At 51.3% G+C, this 26,733-nt stretch overlaps 1 protein-coding gene across 5 annotated transcripts in view; it reads left to right on the top strand.

Moving 5' to 3' along the window:
* The window catches only part of STK32C (serine/threonine kinase 32C), a 74,414-nt gene that overhangs the window by 21,310 nt on the left and 26,371 nt on the right, over positions 1-26,733 (top strand). For 4 of the 5 annotated variants that reach the window (XM_034062639.1, XM_034062638.1, XM_034062637.1 and 1 more), the window contains exon 2: positions 19,551-19,606. The exons of the other annotated variant lie outside the window; for it this stretch is intronic. In XM_034062639.1, coding sequence (XP_033918530.1) covers positions 19,551-19,606 — 56 coding nt within the window. The remainder of the gene's footprint in view (positions 1-19,550; positions 19,607-26,733) is intronic. 5 annotated transcript variants of the gene reach the window in all.

Genomic DNA, 26,733 nt, shown 5'->3' with positions numbered 1-26,733 from the left:
GCTTTTCACTGACTGCCAACCTGTTCCTATTTTTTCAGCTATTTAGTGTTTAATGTGTGCCACATTCCTTCCACTGGTTTTGAGGTGATGCTGACCAAAGCCATTGGGTTCAGTTGATGGTGAGGCATATGCTGCCTCTTGTCTTCCATAGCAGTGGGCGGCAGACTCACCGTGCCAGTGTGCATTGGCACAAACAGTGATGCAGCAAAGCCTCTGATTCCCCCCCTGTGCTGCAGGTGGACGGGGTGTTCTGGGAGCAAGAGCTCTGTTCCCATCCCCATAACACACGTGACGTTACATTGTGATTCACATCTCTGACACCCAGAAAATTGCTCCTTAACAAAGGGAGGCAATGGTTGTGCTATGGAGCAGAGGCCTGGTCTGGCCACGGTTTGGATGACAGTACCCTATTCTTTACAAAATTGGTTTTATTAGTGGTAATTGGGCTAAGAGGAAGACTATTTAATCCTGGCCAAGCCAACTTGCTGGGACATTAAGTTCTAATAGGCAGATATGAACTGATCTTAATGGATGAGTCTGACATCATCTGGCTGCTTATTAACTATTAAACCTCGTTTCAGTAATTCTCTTGGCAACTATGTGTGTGTTGCCATAGTTTCTTTGTTAATAGAACAAGGCATTAATGCATTTTTAGTACTTCTTGCCCAAAAGACATGACAAAACAGCTTATGTTTAAAGATACAAACTCAAACCCTTTACAAGGAGTATGCGAAGCTAGTTTGACACCTGTGGGCAACATCTCATCCCCACAGCTCCATGTTTGTTATCATGCAGGACATAGGTTTGCACAGCTGGAGAAGTGCTGGAAATCACAGAATCCCAGACTGGTTTGTGTTGGAAGGGACCTTAAAGCTCCTCCAGCTCCACGGGCAGGGACCCCTTCCACTGGAGCAGCTGCTCCAAGCCCCTGTGTCCAACCTGGCCTTGATGGGGCAGCCACATGTATTTTGTCTTCTCCTCCTCCTAGGGATAGATCTGACTGGAGGGATAAATAGGTTGGAATCAATTCACATCTCAGATGGCAGCCTTCAGATTCAGCCTGAACTGACTTAGGGAAAAATCTGTGGGAGATCTGCAGAGTAGTAAGAGGCTTTTGTAAGTAATTACAGGCTTAAGGGAAGTTGTAGCACTGGATAGTGACAAGTGGTATTTATTCCATATTTTGTTCAATATTGTAAATTACACACTTATTAAAATGGCCCCATGGGCAGATACAGAGCTGCATAGAGCTTCTAAACCTTGGTCTGCAGGGACTTGGAGAGCACCCTGGGGTCTGTGTGTGCAGAGGTGGGTACAGCCTCTGCTCATCACCCTGCTCTGAGGGGGAATTCATGCTCCTCTCCAGTCACACTGAGCAGGAGCTGTGTGTAAACCCCAAGCAGGTAGCCGGACATCCCCATTGCTTACAAAACCAGGCTCAGGTGCTGTGTTGCAGGGTGCTGGATGGCATATGTACTTCTCGGGACTGGGTGGGATGGGCTCTTCTGCAGGGCAGATGTGCCATCAAGAGCAGACCCACTCAACCTGAGCATCACCATTGACGTGTGGTTGTCTCTGATTGTAGGAGAAGCAGTAACTTCAGTGCATGGGGCCACAATCTGGTTCAACAGCATGCATCTACCTCTTTCCAAACTCACTTTGTTAAGCTTCTAATCGTGCAGCGGGGGGTGGATGGTGGTGGAGCACATGAGGGGTGGCAGAAGGGGACAGGCAGGATTCACTCTCAGCATGGTTTGCGGTGGTTGCCATCACTACAGGTGCTGTTCTGTGTTGGGGTGAGTGCACTGTAGCTGACACCAGGAACACCTCCTGGGAAAGCACTGGGCTGAGGAGAGGTAAAAGGTGAGAGAAACCATGGAATTCTGGAAATGCACAACTTATTTCCCCCCCCCACAGCTCCATGGGTATCTTTTGCTCTGGAAAGAGGCTGTGGTCAGGTAATGGAAGGTGGAAGGGATAACCCAGGGTGTGTTCTCATGGCTTTTCCAGTAAGGATAGGGAGACTCACAGAGCAGCTTGAGTCAGAAGGGACTTTAAAGCTTACCCAGTTCCAACCACCTGCCATGGGCAGGGACACCTTCCACTAGAGCAGCTGCTCCAAACCAGTGGCACTCCATTCATACCATGAGCACAAGACTTGGCTCCTCCTCCAGCAACAAATTCTATACTCCCAGTGTTCAGTTGTGGTGTGATATACGTATTGCCTATTCTATGGAGATATATATATCCATTATAATGGCTTGTTGAATATTTCTGGATACTATTATGCTAATTTAGGAAACATTTTATCTTCCTCTTTCTCTTTCTTCACCCAAAGGAAGCAGATTTTGAGCAGTTTTTTTCCCCAGGAGGTAGGAAAGTAGCATTTTCCTTTAGGGAATAAGGAGAGAACATTTTCTGTTCATTAAATCTAACTGGGAAGTGTGCAAGATGTCAGGAATGAAAATGGAGGCTGAAGGAAAAGGGAGGTTTGGGTTTTGTTCAGTTGACTGTATTGTTTATCAGAATTTGTTTGTATTTGATAATGAAGGAGAAATCTGAATAATCTCTTCTCAGTGCTGTTCATGGTGCAGGGGATGCACCGCAGAGGTGGTTCAGCCATAGGGAAACAAGAGGGAGCATGAGGAGATGGAGGAGGGATTTGTGTTAGAGGAGGTCGAGAGGACTGGAGAGCACGTTCACCTTCCCTGGGAGGAGATGGTTTCAGTGTGCAAACCCCACCAGGGTTACCCCCAGTGGTTTGGGTCCTCTCTTTTAGGAATGACCCCCCCATGTTTTTCCTGTGGGGAATTTGCCCTGGTTTGAGCAAAGGCAGGACTTCACTGGGGCTTTGACTGGGTATTTCACAGGGTATCATCCCATCATACATTCACTCAGGTGCTTTGGGCATCAGTTACATGCTGGGTTTGGGTTATTCGTGTTCTCTGGTTACCCCTCAGTGTGGCTGCTCTCTCCAGCAGGCAAACAGGGCTCCTGCCCCTGCTGAGGGTGAGGAAGCTGTGGGATGGGGATGCTGTTGGACACCCAGAATCTCCAGTGCTGCCTGGTTTGCTATAATGAGAGCTGGGCAGTGCTGGGACAGGGATGCAGAGGCACAGTGCGGAGCAGTCTGCAGGGGAAACCTTTCCCTTTGCCTGCTTGTGGGGCTCTGAGTGTTGGAAATGAAAGCGTGCAGGTTGTTAGTGTGTGGCTGCTGCAGAGGAACAGCCTCGTGTAAGGAGTGCTGTAAATCCAGTGCATCAGCAGATGGATTATCTGGAGGATAACTCACAGTGACATACACCCGCAGGCCCAGCGGCTCCAGATGGCTCCAGTTACTTGTGTTTGTCAATGTTACACTGAGTGCGTTTTCCTCCTGCTACATCCTCAGCTCAGCAGGAGCTTCCTCTCCCCAGGGTGCTGCAGGAGCTGGGCTGAGGACAGGGGGTCCTGGTGGGTGACCATGTCCTCGCTGCGCTCACTGGTGCCATGCAGCTCTGCTCCCAGGGATGCAGCAGATGGCATCGATCAATGGTGATGCCGACAGCCATCATCTCTTGTTCCTTCATGCAGCACCCTGGTGGATAACCATCACCTTACTGATCCAGCCTATTGAATGGGGGCAGGTGGTGTCAGGGGTTTCACCACTTGGGAATGGACTTGTTTCCAGCTCCTGCACAGAGAGGAGTGCTCCCCTTTGCTGGCCTCATGTTGCTGATAGTCCACCAGGGGTCTTATTACCAGGGGCTTGGCACATGGGGCAGCATCTTCCTGGACACTGGGGCTTTCCCACTTCCTCCTGTCATGGACAGTAGTGAGAACCACTGGTTTGAGTCATGTTCTGAATGAGGAGCAGTCGTGGCTGGCTGAAGCTCATAGAATCCCAGCCTGGTTTGTGTTGGAAGGGGCCTTAAAGCTCCTTCAGCTCCAACCCCTGCCACGGGCAGGGACCCCTTCCACTGGAGCAGCTGCTCCAAGCCCCTGTGTCCAACCTGGCCTTGAGCACTGCCAGGGATGGGGCAGCCACAGCTTCTCTGGGCACCCTGTGCCAGCGCCTCAGCACCCTCACAGGGAACAGCTTCTGCCTAAGAGCTCAGCTCAGTCTACCTATAATATAACCTATATAATACCTATAATGTGATCCACAGAATACAGTGGGTATCCGGACTGTGGGTCAGTTTCCGAATAGCCAATGTTAACATTCAAATCTCTATGAAAGTAATCCCATATATCCTATATATTTTATTATACATTATATCCTGAGCATTAGAAGCATCCTTATACTGCAGTCCATTGGCATTCACAGGACATTTCATTATCCCAGCAGTGTTCTGTGGTGCTCGAACACCCCAGCCTGGTGTTACTGGTAACAGGCAGTGACACTGTCCTGCTTTCGTCCCTCGGTGAGCTCTGCTCCTGGCAGCTCTGGGCACGTTGATGCCAGAGCAGCCACTGCAGGGGGGACACCCCTGTGGTAAGCAGCAGTGAGCCTCAAAGAGGGGCTAGCTGAGCCGTGAGCAGTCTGGCTGGCTCTGCAGTAGGTTGGGAGGGTGTCACTGACTACAACAGAGCTGTTGCTGTGAGAGCACCAAGGCACTACCTCAAACTTCAAGATTCAGCTTCCTCTTGCTGCTGTGTGAAAGTGGAGAGGGTTTGACATGAATTAATGCATCTTGATGGGTGTGTTTCCAGCAGGAGCTGAGCACCAGTTTGTTACAGCACTTGAGTGGGAGGGAAGGAAGTGAATTCCTAAGTGAAATAAAAGAAGAGGGGATAAAGTGCAGGTAGGGGAACGGGGAAGATGAGAGGATGCTTCAGTGCTTGGATCTGGCTAAATCTGTGCTTTCCTTTTGTGTGTGATTCTGTGGTCACGTCATCTTGAGGATTTTATGTGCTGTGAGTTCTGTGCTTTGAGACATGACAGAAACACAGGATTTGGGTTTTCCAGGAAGAGAAGCTGGTGTGTTCTTAGCAGCATGGATTTCTGCAGTTTGAAGCCAAGGTCAGGGCCTCAGGAGGTACAATGAGTCCTGTAACAATACAGAAATCATGACAAGGAGCTGCCTGTAACAGGGTTTGGTTTTGATGCTCTCTGTGTGCCTGCGTGGGAGATGGTGGAAATGCCCCTGCGCTCTGCAGGACCTGACCCGTGCTCTGCTCAGCAGCTGTGTTATCCCACAGGGAATACGTGTGGAGCTGAAGGCAGGCAGGGCAGATGCTCTGTGCCAGCCTGGTCCTGGGCAGATGCCGCTGTCCCCATGCTCACACGGGCAGCGGTGCCTTGGTGCAGCTGGTGCTGGTGATTCTGCAGTGGGTGAGCACAGCTCCTGTCCCACCTGCCCAGTGTGCTCTGTGCTGCAAGGCACAGCAGGATGTGTTCCTGAGGTGTGGATTTGCTGACATGGGAAGTGGGAGATGGAGATCCCAAAATAGCGGCTGCAGCTTCTGCACAGGGAGGAGCCTCCATGGGATGGGAGCTGGCCCGTGGCAGGGGTTGGAACTGGGTGAGCTTTAAGGTCCTTCCAGCCCAAACCAGGCTGTGATTCATTCTATGTCTCTGCAGTGCATGTGGCAATGGTGGTGGGTCAGTCCATGCACGTCCATCTGCACCTTGTGCAGCAAAGCTCACCAGGAACCAGAGCTGGGGTTTTCCTGCTGGAAAACTCATTCCTGGTTCTGCTCCCATCACTGCTGTGCTGCAGCAAAGGGCCTTGAGCACAGCCCTGCTCGCTGTGGAAGGCAGCAGTTCTGTGCATGCTGGGCCCTCTCCCCACTGCTGCCCAGGTAACAGCTCTCATGGGGCTGCTTTGGAAAGGCTTGGGAAATAGTTAACTCCAGACCGGGTGACTGGTCTGTGTCTGCCTCTTACCCAGCCTCTGTGGGTGCATGATGCTAGTGTAAAACTGGTGCTCTGCTCATAGGAAAAGACTGAAACTTGGGTTTCCTGATGTGAGCAGTTCTCCTCCAGTTTCTTTTTCGCTCTGACAGGTCAGACAGCACTAAAATAGCTGCAGTGAGCAGCCTGAACAAAGATGTTATTGAATAAGTTGATGTGTTTTAAAAAGAAAGGTTATAGAAAAGCATTTGTAATGTATTGCTGGATATTGTCACTCCTGGGAGCTGACAGAAGGTAACCCTGTGTTTGGCTTCATGCTGTCAGTCAGTAATACCTTGGTATGGATGTAATGATTTGGAGCATCTCTGCAGGCTCCCAAAGCAGGTCAGCATTTCCCACCAGTGTTCCTGGGCATGCATTTAGCACCATGGTGGTGCAGCCCATGCTGTAACAGATCACCAGCTTTGGAGAGCACCAGCTCCTGCCTTGCCTCCCAGTGCCTCCCATCTGGCAGATGCTGTTCCCACAGCTCCATGTCCATCAGCTCCTCACCACCAGCAGCTCCTGGTGGTGCTCGCAGGAGGTCAGTCAGCTCTGCAGGCTCTGCAGCCCATTGGCAGCATGGCCAGTGTGTGCCACAGCACAGCACCAATGTGAGCTCAGCACTAAACCGACCTGCTGGAGGCAAACAATACAGTAAGGCACAGGGTTAGCTTCATGGGAGATGAGCTATGTCTGACCTGACCCAGCACTGTGCCCTTCTAACACTCATACCAACTCACAGGTGGAGGAATTTATTTGCTTCAATGCTTTCATTTTTAAGCTACCCTTTTATGTAATGCAGCTTTAGCACAATTCAGTTCAAAGCATGTGAGCAAAGCTTGGGTCTGGTGCCCGGTTTGAGCCTCCTGAAGCTGGAGTCGATGGTGTGGAAGCCCAGGAGATGCAGTGTGTATCTGTGGGGATGTTCTCATCTCCCAGCCAGCACCAGTGCTTGGCACAGCTTGGCAGGAGCACACTGTCTGTGCAGGGGGGCTCCTGGAGCGCTCTGGTTTCAGTTCAGCCAACACTGGTGATGCTGAGCTCAGCCCTCCAGGAGTCCTAATTAGCTCCTGAAATCATGGAACATGTGTGGCTGGGTTCAGCTGAGGAAGCAGGAATACCAAGTGCCACCTGACTGCACATAATTAAGTTCAAAGTTAATCCCCTGTGCATTAAGTTTGTGCTGTGCCAGGGTGAAATCTGCGTTCCTCCATACACGAGTATTAAAAGTCAGTAGGAAGCAGCATCAGCTCTTTGCTGTTGAGCTCAGCTATTGGAGGGCCATGGAGCTGCTGCGAGGGCTGGAGCAGCTCTGCTCTTTAGCCAGGCTGAGAGAGCTGGGCTGGGGCAGCCTGGACAAGAGAAGGGGAGAGCTGAGAGCAGCTCCAGTGCCTAAAGGGGCTGCAGGGAACCTGGAGAGGGGCTTGGGACAAGGGATGTAGGGATAGGCCAAGGGGAATGGCTTGAACCTGCCAGAACAGGGGAGACTGAGCTGAGCTCTGAGGCAGAAGCTGTTCCCTGTGAGGGTGCTGAGGCGCTGGCACAGGGTGCCCAGAGAAGCTGTGGCTGCCCCATCCCTGGCAGTGCTCAAGGCCAGGTTGGACACAGGGGCTTGGAGCAGCTGCTCCAGTGGAAGGGGTCCCTGCCCTGGCAGGGGTTGGAGCTGGAGGAGCTTTGAGGTCCCTTCCAGCCCAAAGCAGTCTGTGGTTCTATGTTCCTATGGGTTTGAACTGAAGCCCTGACTGAGTTGTCAGCAGGGCTGTTATCAGCACTGGCTTTCCTCAGTTAGTAACGATCGCTTTGACCTGCTATGGGAACAAAACAGTGTGGTAATTACTGCACTCCATGTGCCAGGGAGGTTCTACTCCATGATCAGCATCTTGCTGTGACCCACAAACAGGATCCTGTTGCCAAGTGCTGAAGGACCTGGTTGTGCTGTGGATTCCACATGAGCCTTCTGTTTGGGACTGAGGCTGGACCTTAGAACTCCCAAACAGCAGTCCATGTACCTCTTCCATTATCCCTGCTCTTTACCCACCTGCAGGCAGCGAGCTGAGCTGCCCGGTGTGTGTCATTCTGCTCTGACACCGCTGCCCAGGTTCTGTTGTGAACCAGACACTGCTGTGCTGATGCTGGCCCTGTGTGTGTGACCCATGGCAAGCAAGGCCTGCTCTGTGCAGCAGAATGAGCTTTTCAGTGAGCACAAAGAGGGAATCAGTTCAATTCCTGAGCTGGGAATAGAGCACAGGGCTGGTGGCTGTTCATGTCCTCAGGCTCATCCACATGGTGCTGTGCTCTCTCCATACTTTTCTGACCTGCCCAGTGAGGTTTCCTTTCCTGCCCCGGCTGTGTGCTTGCTTCAGCACCAGTTCCAGTGATGATGTGTTAGATCCCTTGCTTTGTGCTCTGGCTTCGTGTGCCAATTGTTTCCTCCCAGCTGAATCCTGTTTCCCAGAGGCTGGTGGTACCGGAGTGATTTCCATGTAATCAAATGCTGGCAAGTGCCACCTCCGCTGGTGCAGAGCATCATAGGAGCAGAAAGCTCGAGCAGGGTCCTTGTTCTGTGCCTCCCAGCGAGGAAAATTGATGTGGACCCAATAGACAGCAGCCTGGGCATATTATGGCTAACAGCTTGCTGGGGAACAGTCCTTAGCAAATTGCATTTTATTTGGAAATGTGTAAAAACAGCAAATTCAATGTGCCAGCAGAAAATTCCTTCTTTCATTTGCTATTTTAAACATGTGTTCAAATCTGTTTATTCTGGAGGCGTGTAGGTAAAGGAAAGGAACAGAACCTCAACCTGCTCCTGCTCCAAGGCAGAGGAGGAACCCTGTGGCCAAGGCTGGTGGTGGGCATGGGCTTCAGGCAGGGGGGAGCTTTCTCCAGCTGAGGTAGTGGTGTTGGAAAGCTTGGATCCAGTCCTTTGTAGTTATCCTTAAGGCTTTAGGGTGCTGAGGCACTGGAATGGGTTGCCCAGGGAGGTTGTGAATTCTCCATCCCTGGCAGTGTTCAAGGCCAGGTGGGACAGAGCCTTGGGTGCCATGGCTTAGTGTGAGGTGTCCCTGCCCATGGCAGGGGGGTTGGAACTGGATGATCTTAAGGTGCTTTCCAATCCTAACTATTCTATGATCTAAACCTGCCCTGGTGCAGCTTGAGGCCGGTTCCTCTTGTCCCATCCCTTGTTCCTTGGGAGCAGAGCCCAGCCCCTCCTGGCTCCATCCTCCTGCAGGCACTTGGAGGGAGCCATCAGGTCCCCCCTGAGCCTTCTCTTCTCCATCTGAACCTCCAGGTCCCTCAGCTGTGTCATACACAGATGAGGTGTGTGTTGGTTAGATGAAGGTGACCCATTTCTCTAAGTCATTGCCCACTGCCAGCTCCAGGCAATGAAAATGTATTCTATGAGCAGTGAATAATTTAGCTACTTTCAAGTGATTAACACAGAGGAGAAGCCACAGCAGAGGGGAGCGTGTGCTTGGAGCCAGGAGCATGTGCTTGGAGCCAGGGGTGTCCTGTGGGGAGGGCAGGATGGACCCTCTGCATCCCATGAATATCACTGCTGATGGAAGAGAAGGGTTTAGGCTTCTGCTCATCCTCAGCAGGAAGGTGCATCAAAGAGCCTTGGGTCTGCAGCAGTTTGTGGTGTCAGGCTCTCAGAGGTGGCTTTGTCACTGTTTAAATTGTGGATAGAAGAGATTTAAAGAATCAACTTCTCGTTTCATGGTTTCTCTGTACAGTCAGAGCCACGGGTGAGGTTCATGAAAAGAAGCAGACCTTATTTCTGATACAAACCATCTATTTATGACACTGTGAGTTCAGGACGCTCAATGGAACCATTACTGTGCCATAAATGTGGGGAAAAATCTATTCTTCTTCTATTAGCTCTGAAAAATGGTTAATGCTCCAGCAGGGTGCCAAGAGCCACAGCTCATCTGCTCTTCATCCACTTAATGTACGTTTTATTGGCACGCACAGGGTAGAGCTGGAACTGCTCTCACCCCACACTGAGCCCCAGGGGCCAGCCCGGAGCAAGGGCCCCGCTCTGCTGCCTGTCATTGCCACCCTGCCTGGGCATGTCAACCAGGGCAGTTAAGTTGGGCTGACAGAACAACTTCACCACCGAGCAGCAACAATCGACCTTCACTGTTCCTGGTCATGTTTATGAGAAGCCCAGGAACACTTACTGCTCTGTGTTCTGATCCTGCTACATGGGAGCTCCCTGCTCCAGTGCCTAAAGGGGCTGCAGGGAACCTGGAGAGGGGCTTGGGACAAGGGATGTAGGGACAGGCCAAGGGGAATGGCTTGAACCTGCCAGAACAGGGGAGACTGAGCTGAGCTCTTAGGCAGAAGCTGTTCCCTGTGAGGGTGCTGAGGCGCTGGCACAGGGTGCCCAGAGAAGCTGTGGCTGCCCCATCCCTGGCAGTGCTCAAGGCCAGGTTGGACACAGGGGCTTGGAGCAGCTGCTCCAGTGGAAGGGGTCCCTGCCTGTGGCAGGGGTTGGAGCTGGAGGAGCTTTGAGGTCCCTTCAACACAAACCAGGCAGGGATCCTGTGATACCCCCAGAAGTAAGGTAGAGCACACTAGCATGTGCCCCCCCCTGTGATAATTACTGCCCATACACCATGGGCTGTGTGGTGATGAGCTTTCCCCACCTGTCTTGGAGCCTCATCCATCCCAGGTCATGCTGGAGTGGCTGCCAAGAGAAGAAACAAGCAGGAAAATTGCTATTGAAGAGGTTGCCATAAGCACGACTGGTTCTGCTCCTCCTGGTTATAGGACCCTCACATGGTGGCTGGACAAAGGCCCCAGTGGTGTCCTCAGGACAGACATCACAGCAGTGCCTGTGCTCTGGCAGGTCTTTAGACACATCCTCCTGCTGCTTCAATAGGCTGCAAAGCGGGTGTCTTGTCCCTGTTTTCAGAGCTCATCGAGCATCACTGCATGGGCTTAAACACTTCACAGCTCAGGCAGCGCTCGAGGGAGCAGTGGGTTTCCTCCCAGGGATGGAGGCTGAGCGATGCTGCAGGATCCATGTTTCATGAGGTGTGGGTCTGATGAGGAGGATGTGAGGCAGCTCAGGTCATCGTGTCAGCTGCTGCGGAAGTGGGAGCGCAGCGTGGCCAGCACCATCCTGCTTGGGAACTTCAGTGGGTGCTGGTGTGGCTGCTGGGGTAAGGGGACCTTCAGAAGGCAGGAGCTGAGGGAGGGTTGCTCTGAATGCACTGCTGTGACATGAAAACCCTCTTGGCTGGGTGCATAGAAAGCATTTACGTGGAGTTCTGCTTAAATACATGAAATGATGAGCTGGGTCCCAGGGGCTGGGCACGCAGCACTGCAAGGGGAAAATCCTGCATCAAAGGAATTGCTAATTAAATTAGTTCATTGGGCTTTTAAAAGTTCTATCTCATGTATCTGTTATTTAATATTGGGATGGTTGTTGAACTCCTACATCCCCAATTTTATTACAAGCTTCTAAAATGCTTCATTCTTTTGTTTTTCCTCATGCTTTCTGCTTCACTGCAAGAGTCCTTGTGGATTTCAGGCTCACCTGGAGTTAGTAGCTGCCTCCTCAAAAGCTAGGAGTGCTGGAGCTGGCTCACTATGGCAGTAATAAGGTTCTTCCTGGAAACAGGATTTCTGTACTGGCTGTATTTTATTCCTAATTGCTAACAGTTTCTGCATCTTCCAGTGAGAATCCCTCAGTTGTGTTTAAGCTGGGATTGCTCAGCAAACCTCACCACTGCAGAGCCAAAATGTGTGGCACATGCATAAAACATGGCCATGATTCCCTTGGATGGAAGTGAACTGAGGCTGACAAACCTCTGTTGTACTGGGCAAAATCATAGAACCACAGAGTGCTTTGTGTTGAAGGGACCTCAAAGCTCCTCCAGCTCCAACCTCTGCCACGGGCAGGGACCCCTTCCACTGGAGCAGCTGCTCCAAGCCCCTGTGTCCAACCTGGCCTTGAGCACTGCCAGGGATGGGGCAGCCACAGCTTCTCTGGGCACCCTGTGCCAGCGCCTCAGCACCCTCACAGGGAACAGCTTCTGCCTCAGAGCTCAGCTCAGTCTCCCCTTGGGCAGGTTCCGGTTTGAGATGGAAATGGTAAAGGTGCCTCAGCTTTGGTTTAGCCGAGATTTTGAGAACATTTGAAACATTACTGAAGGTTCAAATTTGAAAGTGGGAAATGGTGAAAAGTTCCAGGTTTTGGGTGTTGTACCCGAAATTCACATTTTTAGAGGAGAAATGAAAACTTTGGGGTCAAGCATTTCAGTTTGTGCAACTCTTTACCTTTTAGGATTAAAATGCAAAGGAGGTTTTATTGTGCAGGGAAGTCCTGATGAGGTCAGTTTTGAAAGCACTGCAGAAAAGAGAGCTCTTCCCACCTCCCTTGTGCACTGTACCACAATGACACTGTGCAGAGGAGGGGAACCCAGTGTCCTGGTGCAGCCAGATGTACAGCTTTGGTTGGAATACATTTGCCTAGCAGTGTTCAGCTTTACTAGGGGCTTTCTGTGCAGTTTGGGGTTTCTGTTTGTCACAGCCTAGCTCTGCACACAATACAACCTAAAGGTTTTGTAATGCACCTTCAGTCATCCATGCACCGTTTGTAACATATGCTGCCAGAGCATTAAGTAACATTTAGCAGATGTTTGTTGCTAATGTTATGCTACTATGAATGTGCTGGAAATACGTTATTTTTGTTGGTAAATCAATTTTAGTTACTTGGAATAAAATTTTCTGAGCTGTAAGTGGGGGGAAAGCAAGAAAACAACTAAAGGTTGGAGCAGACATCCGATCTGTCAGCTTGATAAATGATGGAAGCTGGATCTGGTATTTAATGAGGTTTATTTTCTAGTGCAGAATGCCCTAAGTGCCATGTCTTCACAAAAGAACATTGCAGCACATTTCAATGGTGATGTTTGCCATCTGGCTGAATTGGTGGTGAGAACCTGGTTGTGTGGGTTTGGGGTCCTAGAGGAGGACTGACACTGAAGGGCAGGACACCCTGCTTGAGCCTCCCTGTGGTGCTGTGGGGAAGGAGAGCGTGGTCCATGGCATGAGTTGGCAGAGATCCCCAGTGCTGCATGTGGTACGTGCTGCTGCAGTGCTCTGGGTTTCCATCACAGCACTGTGTCCTCCAGCACCCACCCACAGTGCAGGACCCTTGTGCCCTAGGTGTGTCTAATGGGGTTCAGTGGTGGGATCCCTTCCCAGTTAAACAGAACAGACAAGGTGAGCAGTGAGGAGTCTGTCTGCCTACAGCCTGCTGGTGCACCCAGCTGTGTGTGCGGTGTGTGTTTAGATGCACATACACTCTTCTGCAGAAGCTTTTCTGCAAGCATTTTGTGTTAAGAATATAAACCATCAGTTAATGGGAGTGAGTGTGGTGGTGGCTGCACCCTTCCAAGGTGTGACACTGCCCTGGCATGGGCTGCATGGTGTGACCCTGAGGGCAATGGCCATGGAGGTGTGTGGTGGATGCAAACAGCCTGGCTTGCCCTCAGCCTGCGTGTGCAAAGCACGTGCTGTCTGCTCTGCTTTTGGCCGCTGAGAACTCATTTACTGCTCGCTAATCCGCACCAAAGGAGAGCTCAGCCAGGGGTTAATGAATAACCCCTTTGGTTGTTACTGCAAAGGAACAACACAAACAGCATTTGCACCGCACACAGAACACAGGGACCAGGGGCTGTTTTCCTCCAGGGTCTCTAGTGCCTCCTTGATGGAGAAGCAGATGAATGCAGTAAGCTTGCACTGCTCTGGAAGGGTTCCTGACCAATACAGGCAGTAGGTTTGCACTAATGAGGAATGGGTTCTGGCCAGTGCAAACATCTTTGTACCCAGCATCAATAACCCTCAGTCATCCTAAAATGCCTTTGCAGTTGCTTTGTGTGGTGTGTTTGGTTCCTTACTGAGTTGCAGAGATTCATTTTTAGTCGTACAATAACTTGCCGTTTTTACAGGACTTCAGAGTTGCTGCCTAATAGTATGTTTGAATTCTTAGTTTCAAAAAGGCTTATATTGTACCTTTAATTTCTTTCATTATCTAGCAGCATTCCCTGAATTCCTGGGTAGTTAATGCTCACTTGAGCTTCCTGTCAGTCACATTCTACCGTAGTGCCATTTTTCTCACCCATGTAATCTTCCCTGTGGATATGAATAGGCAAAACAGATCAGCCTGAGGTGCTGGAGACAGAACATACTGCTTGTGCTTTTGCAGTGATGGAAAGGAAAGCAGTGATTTCCTGTGCCGTATGGAGCCTTCCACTTAGAGGAAAATGGATGCCTTGTACTCAGAGGGTTCCAGGCTTGGGGGGCACTGCTGATACTGATTCCCATTGCTCTTTGCTTCTTCTCTCTGTCAGATAATTAGATCACAGGATCCCAGCCTGGTTTGTGTTGAAGGGACCTCAAAGCTCCTCCAGCTCCAACCCCTGCCACGGGCAGGGACCCCTTCCACTGGAGCAGCTGCTCCAAGCCCCTGTGTCCAACCTGGCCTTGAGCACTGCCAGGGATGGGGCAGCCACAGCTTCTCTGGGCACCCTGTGCCAGCGCCTCAGCACCCTCACAGGGAACAGCTCCTGCCCATCCACCCCTGACAGGGGCAGAAGTGTCCGTCCCTTCCTGCTGGGATCGATGCGTGTGCTGATCCTCAGGCTAAGCTGTAACTCTTCTCTGTGAGCTGAAGCTCTGGGCGGTCTGTGGCAGTGAACTTGTGGTCACCGTGGCCACATTAATGCTTCAACATCAATTTCCATGGTGCTTTCTTCCAGAGCTAAACTGCAGTAATGTAATAGGTTGACAAATGGTATTAATTATGCCAACATATAGAAATACATTGATAGCCAGAGGAAGCTGATCATGTTGTACTAGCCCTACAGATTCGCTGTTACAAGGCTCAGGAAAGAATTTAGTAGGTGTTCACCATGGTAGAAAGTCATTCTTGGAGTTAGAGCTTCCCTTTTTTATCCATAACACTGGAAAATGTGCAGATATATAGTGAAAGGTTGACTTGATCCTTGATGTGACTTTTAATTCTCTGTTTTCCCAAGATTTGCAAAGACTGGATACCAGGTTTACTAACTGCACCCATTGTTTTCCTGCTATTGAGCACTGATACCAAGTCCTGAGTTTGGGTGTTCAAATTTTCATGGTACTTTTATCTTGCCATACTTTTAGGTATCTTGTATAGAAATGCAGAATAAACAGCAAAAATTGTGAAAACCCAAATTTGAGTTAGTAAAGACAAAACCCTCATTTTTTTGCGTCTCACGTTGAGGCACCCTTCTGTAGAAAGAATTATGCAGAGAAACATGTTCTTCATTCCCTTTATTTCCCTGGGAATAGAAGCTTTATCACAGAGTACATTTTGTGACTACAATGACGTCTTAATTACAGGGATGCCAGAGCAGCACCTGGCCCTCTCTTGTGAAGTGGGTTGGACTGGGCTGCGTGAGGCCTGCTGAGGTCTCGCTGGCACGTGAAACCCTGCCCTGCTTGTCATGCAGTGCTGGAGATGGAGGACAAGAACACACCAAGCTGAGCAAATCCAGGTCGTGGTGTTCATCTCTATCTGTGGTTCATCACTGGTCACTCAGTGCTGGGGAGAGTCAGGAAGAGGCATGTTTCTCTCATGGCAAATACTATTGTATGTGCAGCAGTCCCACTTACCTGCAGAGGTGCCATATTGATGACAAGTGTTAAAGGAGTCAATAGGAGTCATTAGTGCAGTTTTGTCACAAGGAGCTAATGAAGTACCCATCGGGTGCACACGACACATGGCATTGGGTTGGGGTATGACCAAGAAGTCAACATCCTTGTGCTGTGGTTCCACGATCCCTTGTGTCTGCACATTGCAGGTGGGTTTAGGATAGGGTAGGATAGGATCATAGAATCAGCCAGGTTAGAAAAGACCTGTAAGATCAAGTCCAGCTGTTGCCTTGGGACTGCCGAGGCCACCACTAAACCATGTCACTAGGTATGGGGTGGAATAGGAATAGAATAGAGCAGAATAGGCCAGGCTAGGGTAGAGTAGGATAGAAGCAAAGTAGAACAGAACAGAATAGAATAGAATATTTCAGTTGGACTTAGAAGAGACCTCCAATGGTCACCAGTCCTTCAGAGATGACCAAGTTAAAACATGCTGTTAAGGGCATTGTCCAAATGCCTCTTAAACCCTGGCAGGCTTGGGGCCTTGGCCACCTCTCCACCTTCTACTCGCTGGGAGCAAGAGTCATGAGTCCTCTACCAGTGCCTGTGCCCCAGGACCAATCACCCCCACATCATCAGCTCTTATAGCAGCAGGTGAAGGGCAGCTTTGTCCTGTCAGCTCGCAGGGAGCGGGGCCTCGGATCACAAGCACGTTCAGGTTCCTGTCTCTGTGATCATCACATGTTCTGTAACGGTACATTGTCATCTGTAGCAAGCCAGCATGCTGAACACAGAAGCAACATGCTGCTGCTGTGATCAACTTCCCAAGTGCTGAGATTTGCTGCTTCAATGGGATTGCTCACTAGTTCCTGAAGAAAACAATGAACCTGAGAGCAGTCAGTGCCTGTTTCTGACACCAGCTGAACCTCAGAGTGCAGAACCCTGGATTTAACACATTGGAAGTGACACCTTCACTGACAGGTTCAAGGTGACTGTTCAGATCTGGATTTCCTGCCTGCTGCCTGGAGCAGTAGTAGCCATGGAGACATGGCCATGACACTTTGGGGTTTGTTTTCTTAGTGGCAGTGCTTTCTTTACACATTATCCCAAGCATTGTACTGAGGAGCTGTCAGGAGCTGTCCTCCCGCAGTGCTCTCGAGGGCTCCACTGCCAGGAGAACACTGTCATTGTGCTGGTTTTCCTCTTGGAGTGGTTCTGAGTGACAGAAGCTCAGTTGATTGATTTGTTAGCACGTGAGGAAGCCTGGATCTGTTGGCCCAGATGCTTCAGCATTGTGTATTGTGTGAGAGTGGTTTGGATCTGAGAGAGAATATGAGCATGATGTAGTTGCAGCTTTGCACTGCTACAATCGCTACAGGCTCTCTAAGAGGGGTGGTAGGGAAAACCCTCAGTAAAATCATAGATTCATAGAAGGGTTTGGGTTGGAAAGGACCTTACATTTCCAAGCCCCTGTGTCCAACCTGGCCTTGAGCACTGCCAGGGATGGGGCAGCCACAGCTTCTCTGGGCACCCTGTGCCAGCGCCTCAGCACCCTCACAGGGAACAGCTTCTGCCTCAGAGCTCAGCTCAGTCTCCCCTCTCTTGGGCAGGTTCAAGCCATTCCCCTTGGCCTGTCCCTGCAGGACCTTGTCCCAAGCCCCTCTCCAGCTTTCCTGCAGCCCCTTTAGGCACTGGAGCTGCTCTCAGGTCTCCCCTTGTCTTGTCCAGGCTGCCCCAGCCCAGCTCTCTCAGCCTGGCTCCAGAGCAGAGCTGCTCCAGCCCTCGCAGCAGCTCCATGGCCTCCTCTGCCCTCGCTCCATCAGCTCCAGGTGCCTCTTGTGTTGAGGACATCAGAACTACACACAGTGCTGCAAGTGGGGTCTCATCAGAGCAGGCAGGAGCAGAGGGAGAGAAGGGGTGTGATAAAGAGATGACACCACCCATGTAACTGAGCCCTTTGGAGGCACAGGGGCTGTCCGGATGGCACAGCATCAGTTTCCCCAGTGAACCTTTCATGGAGTCTCCTGCAGCATCGCTGGGGAGGAGATGGTGCATCTGCCCTTCAGCATCACTTGTGGAGTGTGGAGTGGGCTGGGAGAGCAGGCAGATATGTGGTAAGAACTGGCCCAGACTCTGTTTTCAATTAATTTGGCAAAGTTTTCCGAGTTCTCCTGCAGAAAATGTCCCACAAAGCGACAATAACAATATTTTGGATATCAGCCTAGCACAAAAGGGTAATAGGAACTCCACGGGCATGCGTGGGCTTTTGATTCATCCTCACAGATGACAGATGTGCATTTATTTAAGATCTGGGAGTGGGATTTGGAATATTTATGGTGAATTCTTTGCTCCCTCTCTTCCTGTGTGATCTTGGTCTCTGCTGTCAGTCAAACATGGGTTCAGTGCTCGCTGTTGAACATCTCATGCTTCGTTCTTGCTGTAGGTCCCCAAACCAGTGCCCCGCATTTCCCTTCAACCAACCTCCTGGGAAGAAATGCTGAAGGTCCCCTTGCATGTGGTGGGAATGGCAAGAACGAAGGGTGGTGCTGAGCAGGGTGCAGCTCAGGCCGCTGGTGAGCTCCTCCTCAACACCTATGGCCTCTCTGGGAGTGCGGTGCTTGTGTCACAGCCAGCCCCAAAGTGCAGTGTGTGCTATGGGCTCTGTTGGCAGCATGCAGCTTCCTGAGCTCTGAGGGCATCAAGGAACTGAGACATGGAGAGGCAGTTGGTAAAATGGGGGTAATGGTGTGTCCTGTACAGCGGCTTCTGCGAGAGTATTTGTTTGTCTGTGAGGGGCTCCCTATGTGGCAATGAGGATTATTTTATTACTGGTATAAACAGACCTGCATTTTTACTGTGAGGGTTCTGAGGTGCTGGCACAGGATGCCCAGAGAATCATAGAATAGTTAGGATTGGAAAGGACCTTAAGCTCATCCAGTTCCAACCCCCTGCCATGGGCAGGGACACCTCACACTAAACCATATCACCCAAGGCTTCATCCAACCTGGCCTTGAACACTGCCAGGGATGGAGCATTCACAACCTCCCTGGGCAACCCATTCCAGTGCCTCAGCACCCTCACAGTAAAGAATTTCTTCCTTATATCCAATCTAAACCTCTGCTGTTTCAGTTTCAACCCATTACCCCTTGTCCTGTCACTACAGTCCCTAATGAAGAGTCCCTCTCCAGCATCCCTGTAGGCCCCTTCAGATACTGGAAGCTGCTATGAGGTCTCCACGCAGCCTTCTCTTCTCCAGGCTGAACAGCCCCAACTTGCTCAGCCTGTCTCCATACAGGAGGTGCTCCAGTCCCTGATCATCCTCGTGGCCCCATCCCTGGCAGTGCTCAAGGCCAGGTTGGACACAGGGGCTTGGAGCAGCTGCTCCAGTGGAAGGGGTCCCTGCCCGTGGCAGGGGTTGGAGCTGGAGGAGCTTTGAGGTCCCTTCCAACACAAACCAGGCTGGGATTCTGTGGTTATATCTGTTTTATTTACTGAAGACTGAAATTAGATCACAGCAATAGTTTAGCCAAAGTAATTTCACTTGCAGTGCTGCTGATCGCGGCACTAACTGAAGTGTTAGAGCTGCACTGACCTCTCTTGTCACTGCTGGTTGTCTTGTCATCTCTAATTGTTGTCCTTTGGAATGCTCCAGTGCCAGACCCCTGGGATGTTGAGTGTGAAGCTGTATGGATCCAGGTGTTTGTGTTCTGCTCTCGCCCATGCTCTGAGTTGGCTTGTGTGCTTATTGCATATCTGTGAGACTCCTCCTGTATTAACATAGGCCAAAGCTGCATTTTAACTTGTGCTAAACCACTTTAATAATCCCATTCAACCTCTTTTCTAGCTACTGTAAGCAGGTAATGAGATTTGAAAGCAAACCAGCTGCTGGCCATCGTCTTCCCCAGGAGGCAGTGATCTGAAGCTTGACCAGTGCTCTTCGCTTGTCTCCTTGTCTTCTTTCTGAATGTAAGCTCTTTGCAGTGAAGCATTTACAAATGTCAATTCTTTTTTCTTTACCTTGTAGTGAACTTTGACCACTTCCAGATTCTCCGGGCGATTGGGAAGGGAAGCTTTGGCAAGGTAGGCTTGGACCCTTGCTCCTCAGTTTGCTTGTATGTTGTATCAGGTGTCTGCTGTTGCATACTTGCTGGCACAGGAACGGTGTTGAAATCAGCCACTTTCATTGCTGGATCATGACTGCTCAGTAAACACAGGAAAAACGTGTTCAGGAAATACCTTGCTGCCGTTTGGCATTACTTTGTTTCTTGGCATCTTGTGGAAACAGGTGTGTTTGAAACTACAGCACAACTGGGGCTGTTTCACAGCACACACTCATCGTGTCCTCTGTCCTGGGAGGGTTGATGGCTTGTGAGGGGGACAGTAAGCCAGGAGGGTGCAGTGCGTGTGCTGGGTGATGGACTGAGCTGGCACCGTGTGCTCTGGAGGGCTGTCTGAAGCCCTGGGCTGTTTTCCCAATCAGAAATGAGTTATGCTGAGAGGGTTTGTTGTTTATTTTTAACAAGAGTTTTTTGCCAGGCATGTGGGAGAAGGTGGGAGGTGATGATCAAAGAGCTGGAGAGCTCTGGAAATCTGTTACTGCTCAGTTTCCTACCTCCAGTCCTCTCTTACACGCTTTGCCAGTGACTCTCACTCAGTCCCTGTGTCAAGAGCTCTTTGCTGCTTCGGTCATGGCATTTTACACCATTTGCTTGCACAGTTCAGTGTGTGCATGTGCCGTGTCCTTGTACATGTGTGCACCGGTGCTGCTCTGTAGTTTTCCTGTGCAGAATGTCTCACCTGGGATGTGATGTGCTGGGTCAGCAGAACAGGAAGTGAGCAGTGAAAATGCTTCAGTTGGAGGTTTCACTGCGTAAGTCAGAGATCATTTTGTTCTGAAGTCACCTGTGCTCTGGAGCCAGGCTGAGAGAGCTGGGTTGGGGCAGCCTGGGCAAGAGAAGGGGAGACCTGAGAGCAGGTCCAGTGCCTAAATCCAGCCGCAGTGTTGATGAGGTAGAGTCGAGCGAGTGGACACTGTTAGTCACAGCGCTGTCCTTAGCACTGCTCGCTGATGGAGATGTTCTGTCACAGCCTCAGTTAACTCCCGAGCACCAAGGTGTCTCTTACACTGTTCTGATGTGCTTGGGGCACACTCTCCCATGCTAATTCCTGCCTGGGTTTGTTGTGAGTCCATGTGGGACTGCCACGCTGGTGGACATGGAACGCTGGGCAGTATGCAAGTCACAAGGAGGAGGGTTTGAACAGTCACCCGTGTTCACAACCATGTCTCTTGAGAAAGGAAAGGCAAAAGCTGACAGCAGAGCTCTGTGGGGTTCCTGAGGTTATAATAGATGATGCAGAATGGTTCAATACAAGCTCAGACCCTTCCTTAGGGTAGTGCTGTAAAGATAAAAGGCAAACAGCAGAGGAAGGTCTCCCCAGACAGCCCTGGCCAGAATAGGATCTCTCAGGGTTTTGTGACTTCTGCTCATCCGTGAAAACCAAAACCTGAATCAAAACCTTACTACAGAATAGCAGCCAACAGTATTTTGGGAGCTCACATGAGAATACTCATAGTTCCGAATGTAAACTTGCCAAAGAGGATTTATTCTGTTGAGCAGCAGCACTTGGGGATGGAAAATTAATTCTGCTCAGAACATGAAATGGGGAAAAAGATATTCCTGTCCCAGGGCAGGGCCTTTCTGGCTCTGAAGAGAGCTGCTCCTCATGGCGGCTTCCTTCTCTGTTTATGCTAAAGAAAGGTTAAGTCTGGCACATAGCAGTCTATCAGGCATCAGAATTGTATATACACTTTCAACAAAATGCTGCAGTGATTCATCTGTCATCTTTCGGGATAATTATGTCAATATGCTAAATTTCCTTTGATGCTAAGAAAAGCTTTTTGCATTTACAAAGTCATTTACAACTCGCATTTAATTACGGAAAATGGAGATCTTCCTACCTGGAAACTGGTGTTTGAAATGTGTGAGTGATTTGGTTGCTTTGGTTGATTCAAGCACTATCTGCCCACAAAGAGGAAGCAGTTCAGGAGCCAGTGTCCCATCCATGTCAAAGCAGGGATGCAGGCCTCCCTGTGCAGTGAGTGACCGGGGAAGTCTGCTGTGCTGTGTGAGCTCGTGGTGATGAGAGGCAGCACCAGCACCGCTGGGTAGCTTTGGGCAAGGCATTTGCTTCCCACTCAGGACAGGCTGTGTGCTCCTCAGCGCAGGAGCCCTACCAAAGGAAGGAAACAGCAACTCAGGAATTGCTTTTGAAAAGGCCAGGGAGCCTGTGGCTGTGGCTCTGGCAAAGCCAAACCCATTTCTGTTTCCTAGAGATGGGTTTAATCAGCTTTAAGATATTACTAATCAAATTAATGTCATGTTTAATTCCATGTTTACTCAAATTAACGAATGGGTAATATTTTCCATCCATATTAGAGGTAATATTATTTGATTTTCAGTATTTTCATAGGAGCTTTACATTTGTCCTGTAGCACAGGCTACAGCAGCAGCAGTTACTGAGGCTTTCACTGCTCTGTTGCTGTTACTCAAGGAGCAGCAGCCAAGGAGGGTTCATTGAATCCCAGCCTGGTTTGTGTTGAAGGGACCTTAAAGCTCCTCCAGCTCCAACCCCTGCCACGGGCAGGGACCCCTTCCACTGGAGCAGCTGCTCCAAGCCCCTGTGTCCAACCTGGCCTTGAGCACTGCCAGGGATGGGGCAGCCACAGCTTCTCTGGGCACCCTGTGCCAGCGCCTCAGCACCCTCACAGGGAACAGCTTCTGCCTCAGAGCTCAGCTCAGTCTCCCCTCTTCTGGCAGGTTCAAGCCATTCCCCTTGGCCTGGTGCTAGAGCATAGGCTCCAGAATGTGATGCAGTTTGTGATCCCCTGTTGTAACGGGAACCCCACACTGAGCTGCATCATGCTCCATGAGAGACATGGTGAGACCTGGGAATCCGGAAGGTGTTGGTTGCTTTGCAGTTGTGCTGACATCTCCCTTCCTAGAAACTAAGCTCTCCTGGCTGCAGTCTTCCCCCGTTTGAAGCAGAGGCAGCCGAGGAGTGTTCGTTCCTGTAATCCTCCTCCCACATGGGTTTCCCTCTTATTGTCCCTCAGATCAACCACTGCCGCCTTTTCCAAGGGGTAAAGAACTGGGTAAGGTTATGGGAACTCATTATTTCCACTTTGGTGCCATGAAGTGATTTATACTGTTGGAAATAGGGGATTAAGCCAGTGGATGGGGGCTGGAATGAGCAGCAATGTGGTGTTTTCAGAGAAAACAAACATCTCTTAGGATGGTTGGGCCATTGTGGGCAGTGTCCAGGGCCTAGGGATGTGCATGTGTGTGTGCATGTGTGTGTGTGTGTGTATGTGTCTGTATTGCTTTCAGTAACATCTTTGTCTTTTTTTCTTTATTTTAAGTAATTTGTGGAGTTTTAGTAGGACCTGGAAGGTTCAGGGCAACCAAAGAGGGTTTCCTGGTAGTCAGGTATTGACTGGAGCACAGTGTGATGGGGAACGGCTGAGGGACCTGGGGGTTCAGATGGAGAAGAGAAGGCTCAGGGGGGACCTGATGGCTCCCTCCAAGTGCCTGCAGGAGGATGGAGCCAGGAGGGGCTGGGCTCTGCTCCCAAGGAACAAGGGATGGGACAAGAGGAACCGGCCTCAAGCTGCACCAGGGCAGGTTTAGATGGAGCTGAGGAACAATTCCTGCCCCACAGGGTGCTCAGGCATTGGAACAGGCTGCCCAGGGCAGGGCTGCAGCCAGCTCAGCTCAGCTCAGCTCAGCATGGCCATTGCTGGAGCTGTCCCTGCTCCTGGGGAGGATGCTCATGGCCCTTCCCTATCTGGTGCTTGTCTGGGTTCCTGTGCACAGGCACTGTGATGTCTGAGTGTGCTGCCTGAGCCACTCACATGGCCCAGGCTGGGTGCTGAAAGCTTTAATCTGTTCTGTAAAGGTCAGCCATGCCCGCCCAGCACATACACTGCAGCTACAGTTCCCTTGAAGTCTGCTCTCAGCAGAGCCCCCTTTGATAGCACAACTTGAGCCTTTTAGTCAGCTTATAAATGTGGGATTTCTGGCTGAAAAGAAAGGCCAGACACTTGATCCTTTGATATCATGGGTGTTCTCTGCCCTGTGTCTTCCATTGCTGAGCTGGAGCCCGTGTGAGGCTGAGGGTCTGTCAGAGCACAGGCAGGGTCTCCAGACACATCCTCGCTGGATATGGACCCTGTCAGTCCTTCACACACTGCTGACAGCCCCGACCCTGCTCCGGATGGCAGCAGAGGGACCTGCCCTGGGGTCAGGATGCTCCAGAGGTGAACATGGGGTTGGTTTCCCAGGAGCAGTGTGTGCAGCTGAGAGGGAGCATCCAGGCAAGGGGTGCCCATGAGTCTGCAGTGGGTGCTGTCTGCCCATCCAGCCCTGCTGGGGGAGGTTGCAGGATGTGGCCCCAGCCTGGGTGAAGGAGAGGCCTTGCACCATCCTGCATGGCTCCCGGAGCTGCACAGGGCACTGTGTGGGATGCAGAAGGAGGCAATGGGGATGTGGAGGACGTGTTTCACCATAGTGTGAGGCACAGGAGCAGCTCCCTGGCTGGGGAGGGCACCAGAAGCGCAGAGCACAGGGAGGGTGATGCTCCCTCCCGTACAACCTCCTGGTACTGTTCACTGATGTCCTTCCTTTCTGGGGTGTTGCTAAGCTGTCAATGTGTCCCTGGCAAAAGCCATGGGAGAGAATGGCAGAGGACGACAAGCGGAGGTGATGGTGTGCTTCCCAGCAGTGCTTCCCTGTGCAGGGCCTGGGCTGGGGCAGCAGCAGTGCAGCTACAGAGCATAGGGTGCTGCTGAGTGATCCTGAGTGGTGGTGTGAGCAGGTGGAGGGAGCCTTGGGACAGTGTGAGCAGGGACTGCAGGGGGAGGGAGCCTTGGGACACGATGCTGCGCACCCCCCCTGGGCCCTGTCTGGGGTTGCTGCAGGATCAGGCTCCATAAGGCAGTGATCTATAGTAAAAAGCTGCCCACCTCTGTCACAGTTATATACCCAGTGCCTTATTAACATGTGCATTAGAGCCTGCCGGGGGGTTGTTGTTCCCTGCGGATGAGTCACGCTGTCGGTGGGAGGTGGGACACACTCCAGCAGCCGGAGGCTGTGGACAGTAAAGCAGTGTGAGATGGAGGGTGGAAGCACCTTCCTCCACCCAAACCCCACTGATGGCCCCAGGCCACCCCTGCAGGTCTCCATGGGCGGTGGGACATGGTGCAGAGCCCGGTGGGGTGGCACATGGGGAGGCTGTATAGGGGCACACACCGGTGGCAGCCCCAGGAGTGTGTGTTGAGGGGGTGGTTTGCTCTGTGTCCCCAGCTCCCCTGCTCGCTGCACAGGCTCTCACTGTATTGCTCAGCGGGTTCTGTCCCTCCTGACTCATGGAGCCTGCTGGTTCCCAGTCACAGGAGCCTTGGAGGAAATGGGAGCCTGGCTGAGACTGTGCCATTCAATGTGCTGCTTCTTCCCAAACCCTGAGCTCGTGCAGCCTGGACACTGATTCCCTGCATCCTGTGTCAGGGAGATCTCCTGTGTGCTTTGCTGAAGCCTCCCTGCAGGGTAAGGATGCTGTTCTGGAGCAGTGTGACACCTCTGGAGTCACGGCCCTGCTCATCCAGCTCCTTCCCCTCCTGGGTCCTGGGGACAGGCAGAGCTCACTGCTTGTGCCAGCAGCACATGGGAGCTGATGAGAGCAGTGCAGGGCTGAATGCACAACCAAGAGTAACAGTCGGCTGAGAGCTGGGCTGGGGCAGCCTGGATGAGAGAAGGCTCCTGAAGGGGAGACCTGAGAGCAGCTCCAGTGCCTAAAGGGGCTGCAGGGAACCTGGAGAGGGGCTTGGGACAAGGGATGTAGGGACAGGCCAAGGGGAATGGCTTGAACCTGCCAGAACAGGGGAGACTGAGCTGAGCTCTTAGGCAGAAGCTGTTCCCTGTGAGGATGCTGAGGCGCTGGCACAGGATGCCCAGAGAAGCTGTGGCTGCCCCATCCCTGGCAGTGCTCAAGGCCAGGTTGGACACAGGGGCTTGGAGCAGCTGCTCCAGTGGAAGGGGTCCCTGCCCGTGGCAGGGGTTGGAGCTGGAGGAGCTTTGAGGTCCCTTCCAACCCAAACCAGTCGGGTGTTCTGTGAACCAGCCTCTCTCCTTCATCTACTACAAAACAGCCCAGAAGATGTTTTCATTTGGTGGCTCCCACACACTTTGTAGACAGGCTCTGCCTTGTGCTCACAGAGCTGTTGGGCACAGTGCCGCTTTACTCCTCTCCTGAAGCTCTCTTGTTTTCTCTTGTCAAGTCATCTTTGGTCTCAAAGTGCACCAGTACCGAGGGGATCTTGTGTCTTGTTGCCAGAACAAAGCTTGTCTCGACTAACTCGTGCGTAGCAGTGGAGCCTGATTTGGTGTGATGGATTCATGGGGACTCCCTGGTGTCTAATAATGCAGTGTAATTAATGGTGGAGCCTTTCCCTCCTTCTGGATCTTTGTTTTTGTGTTGTCTGATTGATTTTCCCAAGCAGAACTCGTACACCTCTGAGATGTCCGTCCCTCTGTGAGATCTGTCTGGAAGCCTCCAACACTGCTATAGGTCCATAGGGGTGAGTGTGAGAGGTAGCATTGTTTTGTTGGGCAAGCAGACTCCGATGTTTGATTCCTGAAGCCATGAGCACGACCAGCAGCTGGATCCCTCCTGTGGTCATCCTGCTCCTTGGGATCACCCGAGCCCTGGGCTGCAGGGGGGAGCAGGTCCGGCTGTGACATCCCAGTTCCACCCCAGCAGAGGAGCAGGCAGTGCATGGACACAGCTCCGGTCCCAGCTTCCCCATGGGATGCAGTGATTCACATTGTCACAGCTCCAGTGGTGACACCTCGGGATGTGCCAGCGCTATTGGTGTGTTGTAGTTGGGGCATGGTAAACTGTCACTAGCAGTTGTGATGGTGGTGAGTGGTGGAAGAGGGAAGAGCAAGGGGTGCTGGGTGAGCCTGTTCCCTGTTTCCTTTCTCCTGTATCACTCTCAGTCTTTGATTCTGTTGGCCCCTGGGGTGGCAGTACTGCCTGCCCCTGGTTTCCATTTCCAGACAAGCTGTTTTGGGGTTTTTCCTGTGTTTTAACTTCCATTACTGCCTCTGAACTGCACAAAATGAAGTAAAAAGCAAACAGGAAGTATAAAA

This window comes from Melopsittacus undulatus, chromosome 4 (assembly GCF_012275295.1).
Source record: "Melopsittacus undulatus isolate bMelUnd1 chromosome 4, bMelUnd1.mat.Z, whole genome shotgun sequence".
Taxonomy (NCBI): Eukaryota; Metazoa; Chordata; class Aves; order Psittaciformes; family Psittaculidae; genus Melopsittacus; species Melopsittacus undulatus.
This window is presented reverse-complemented; position numbering and strand designations above follow the sequence as displayed.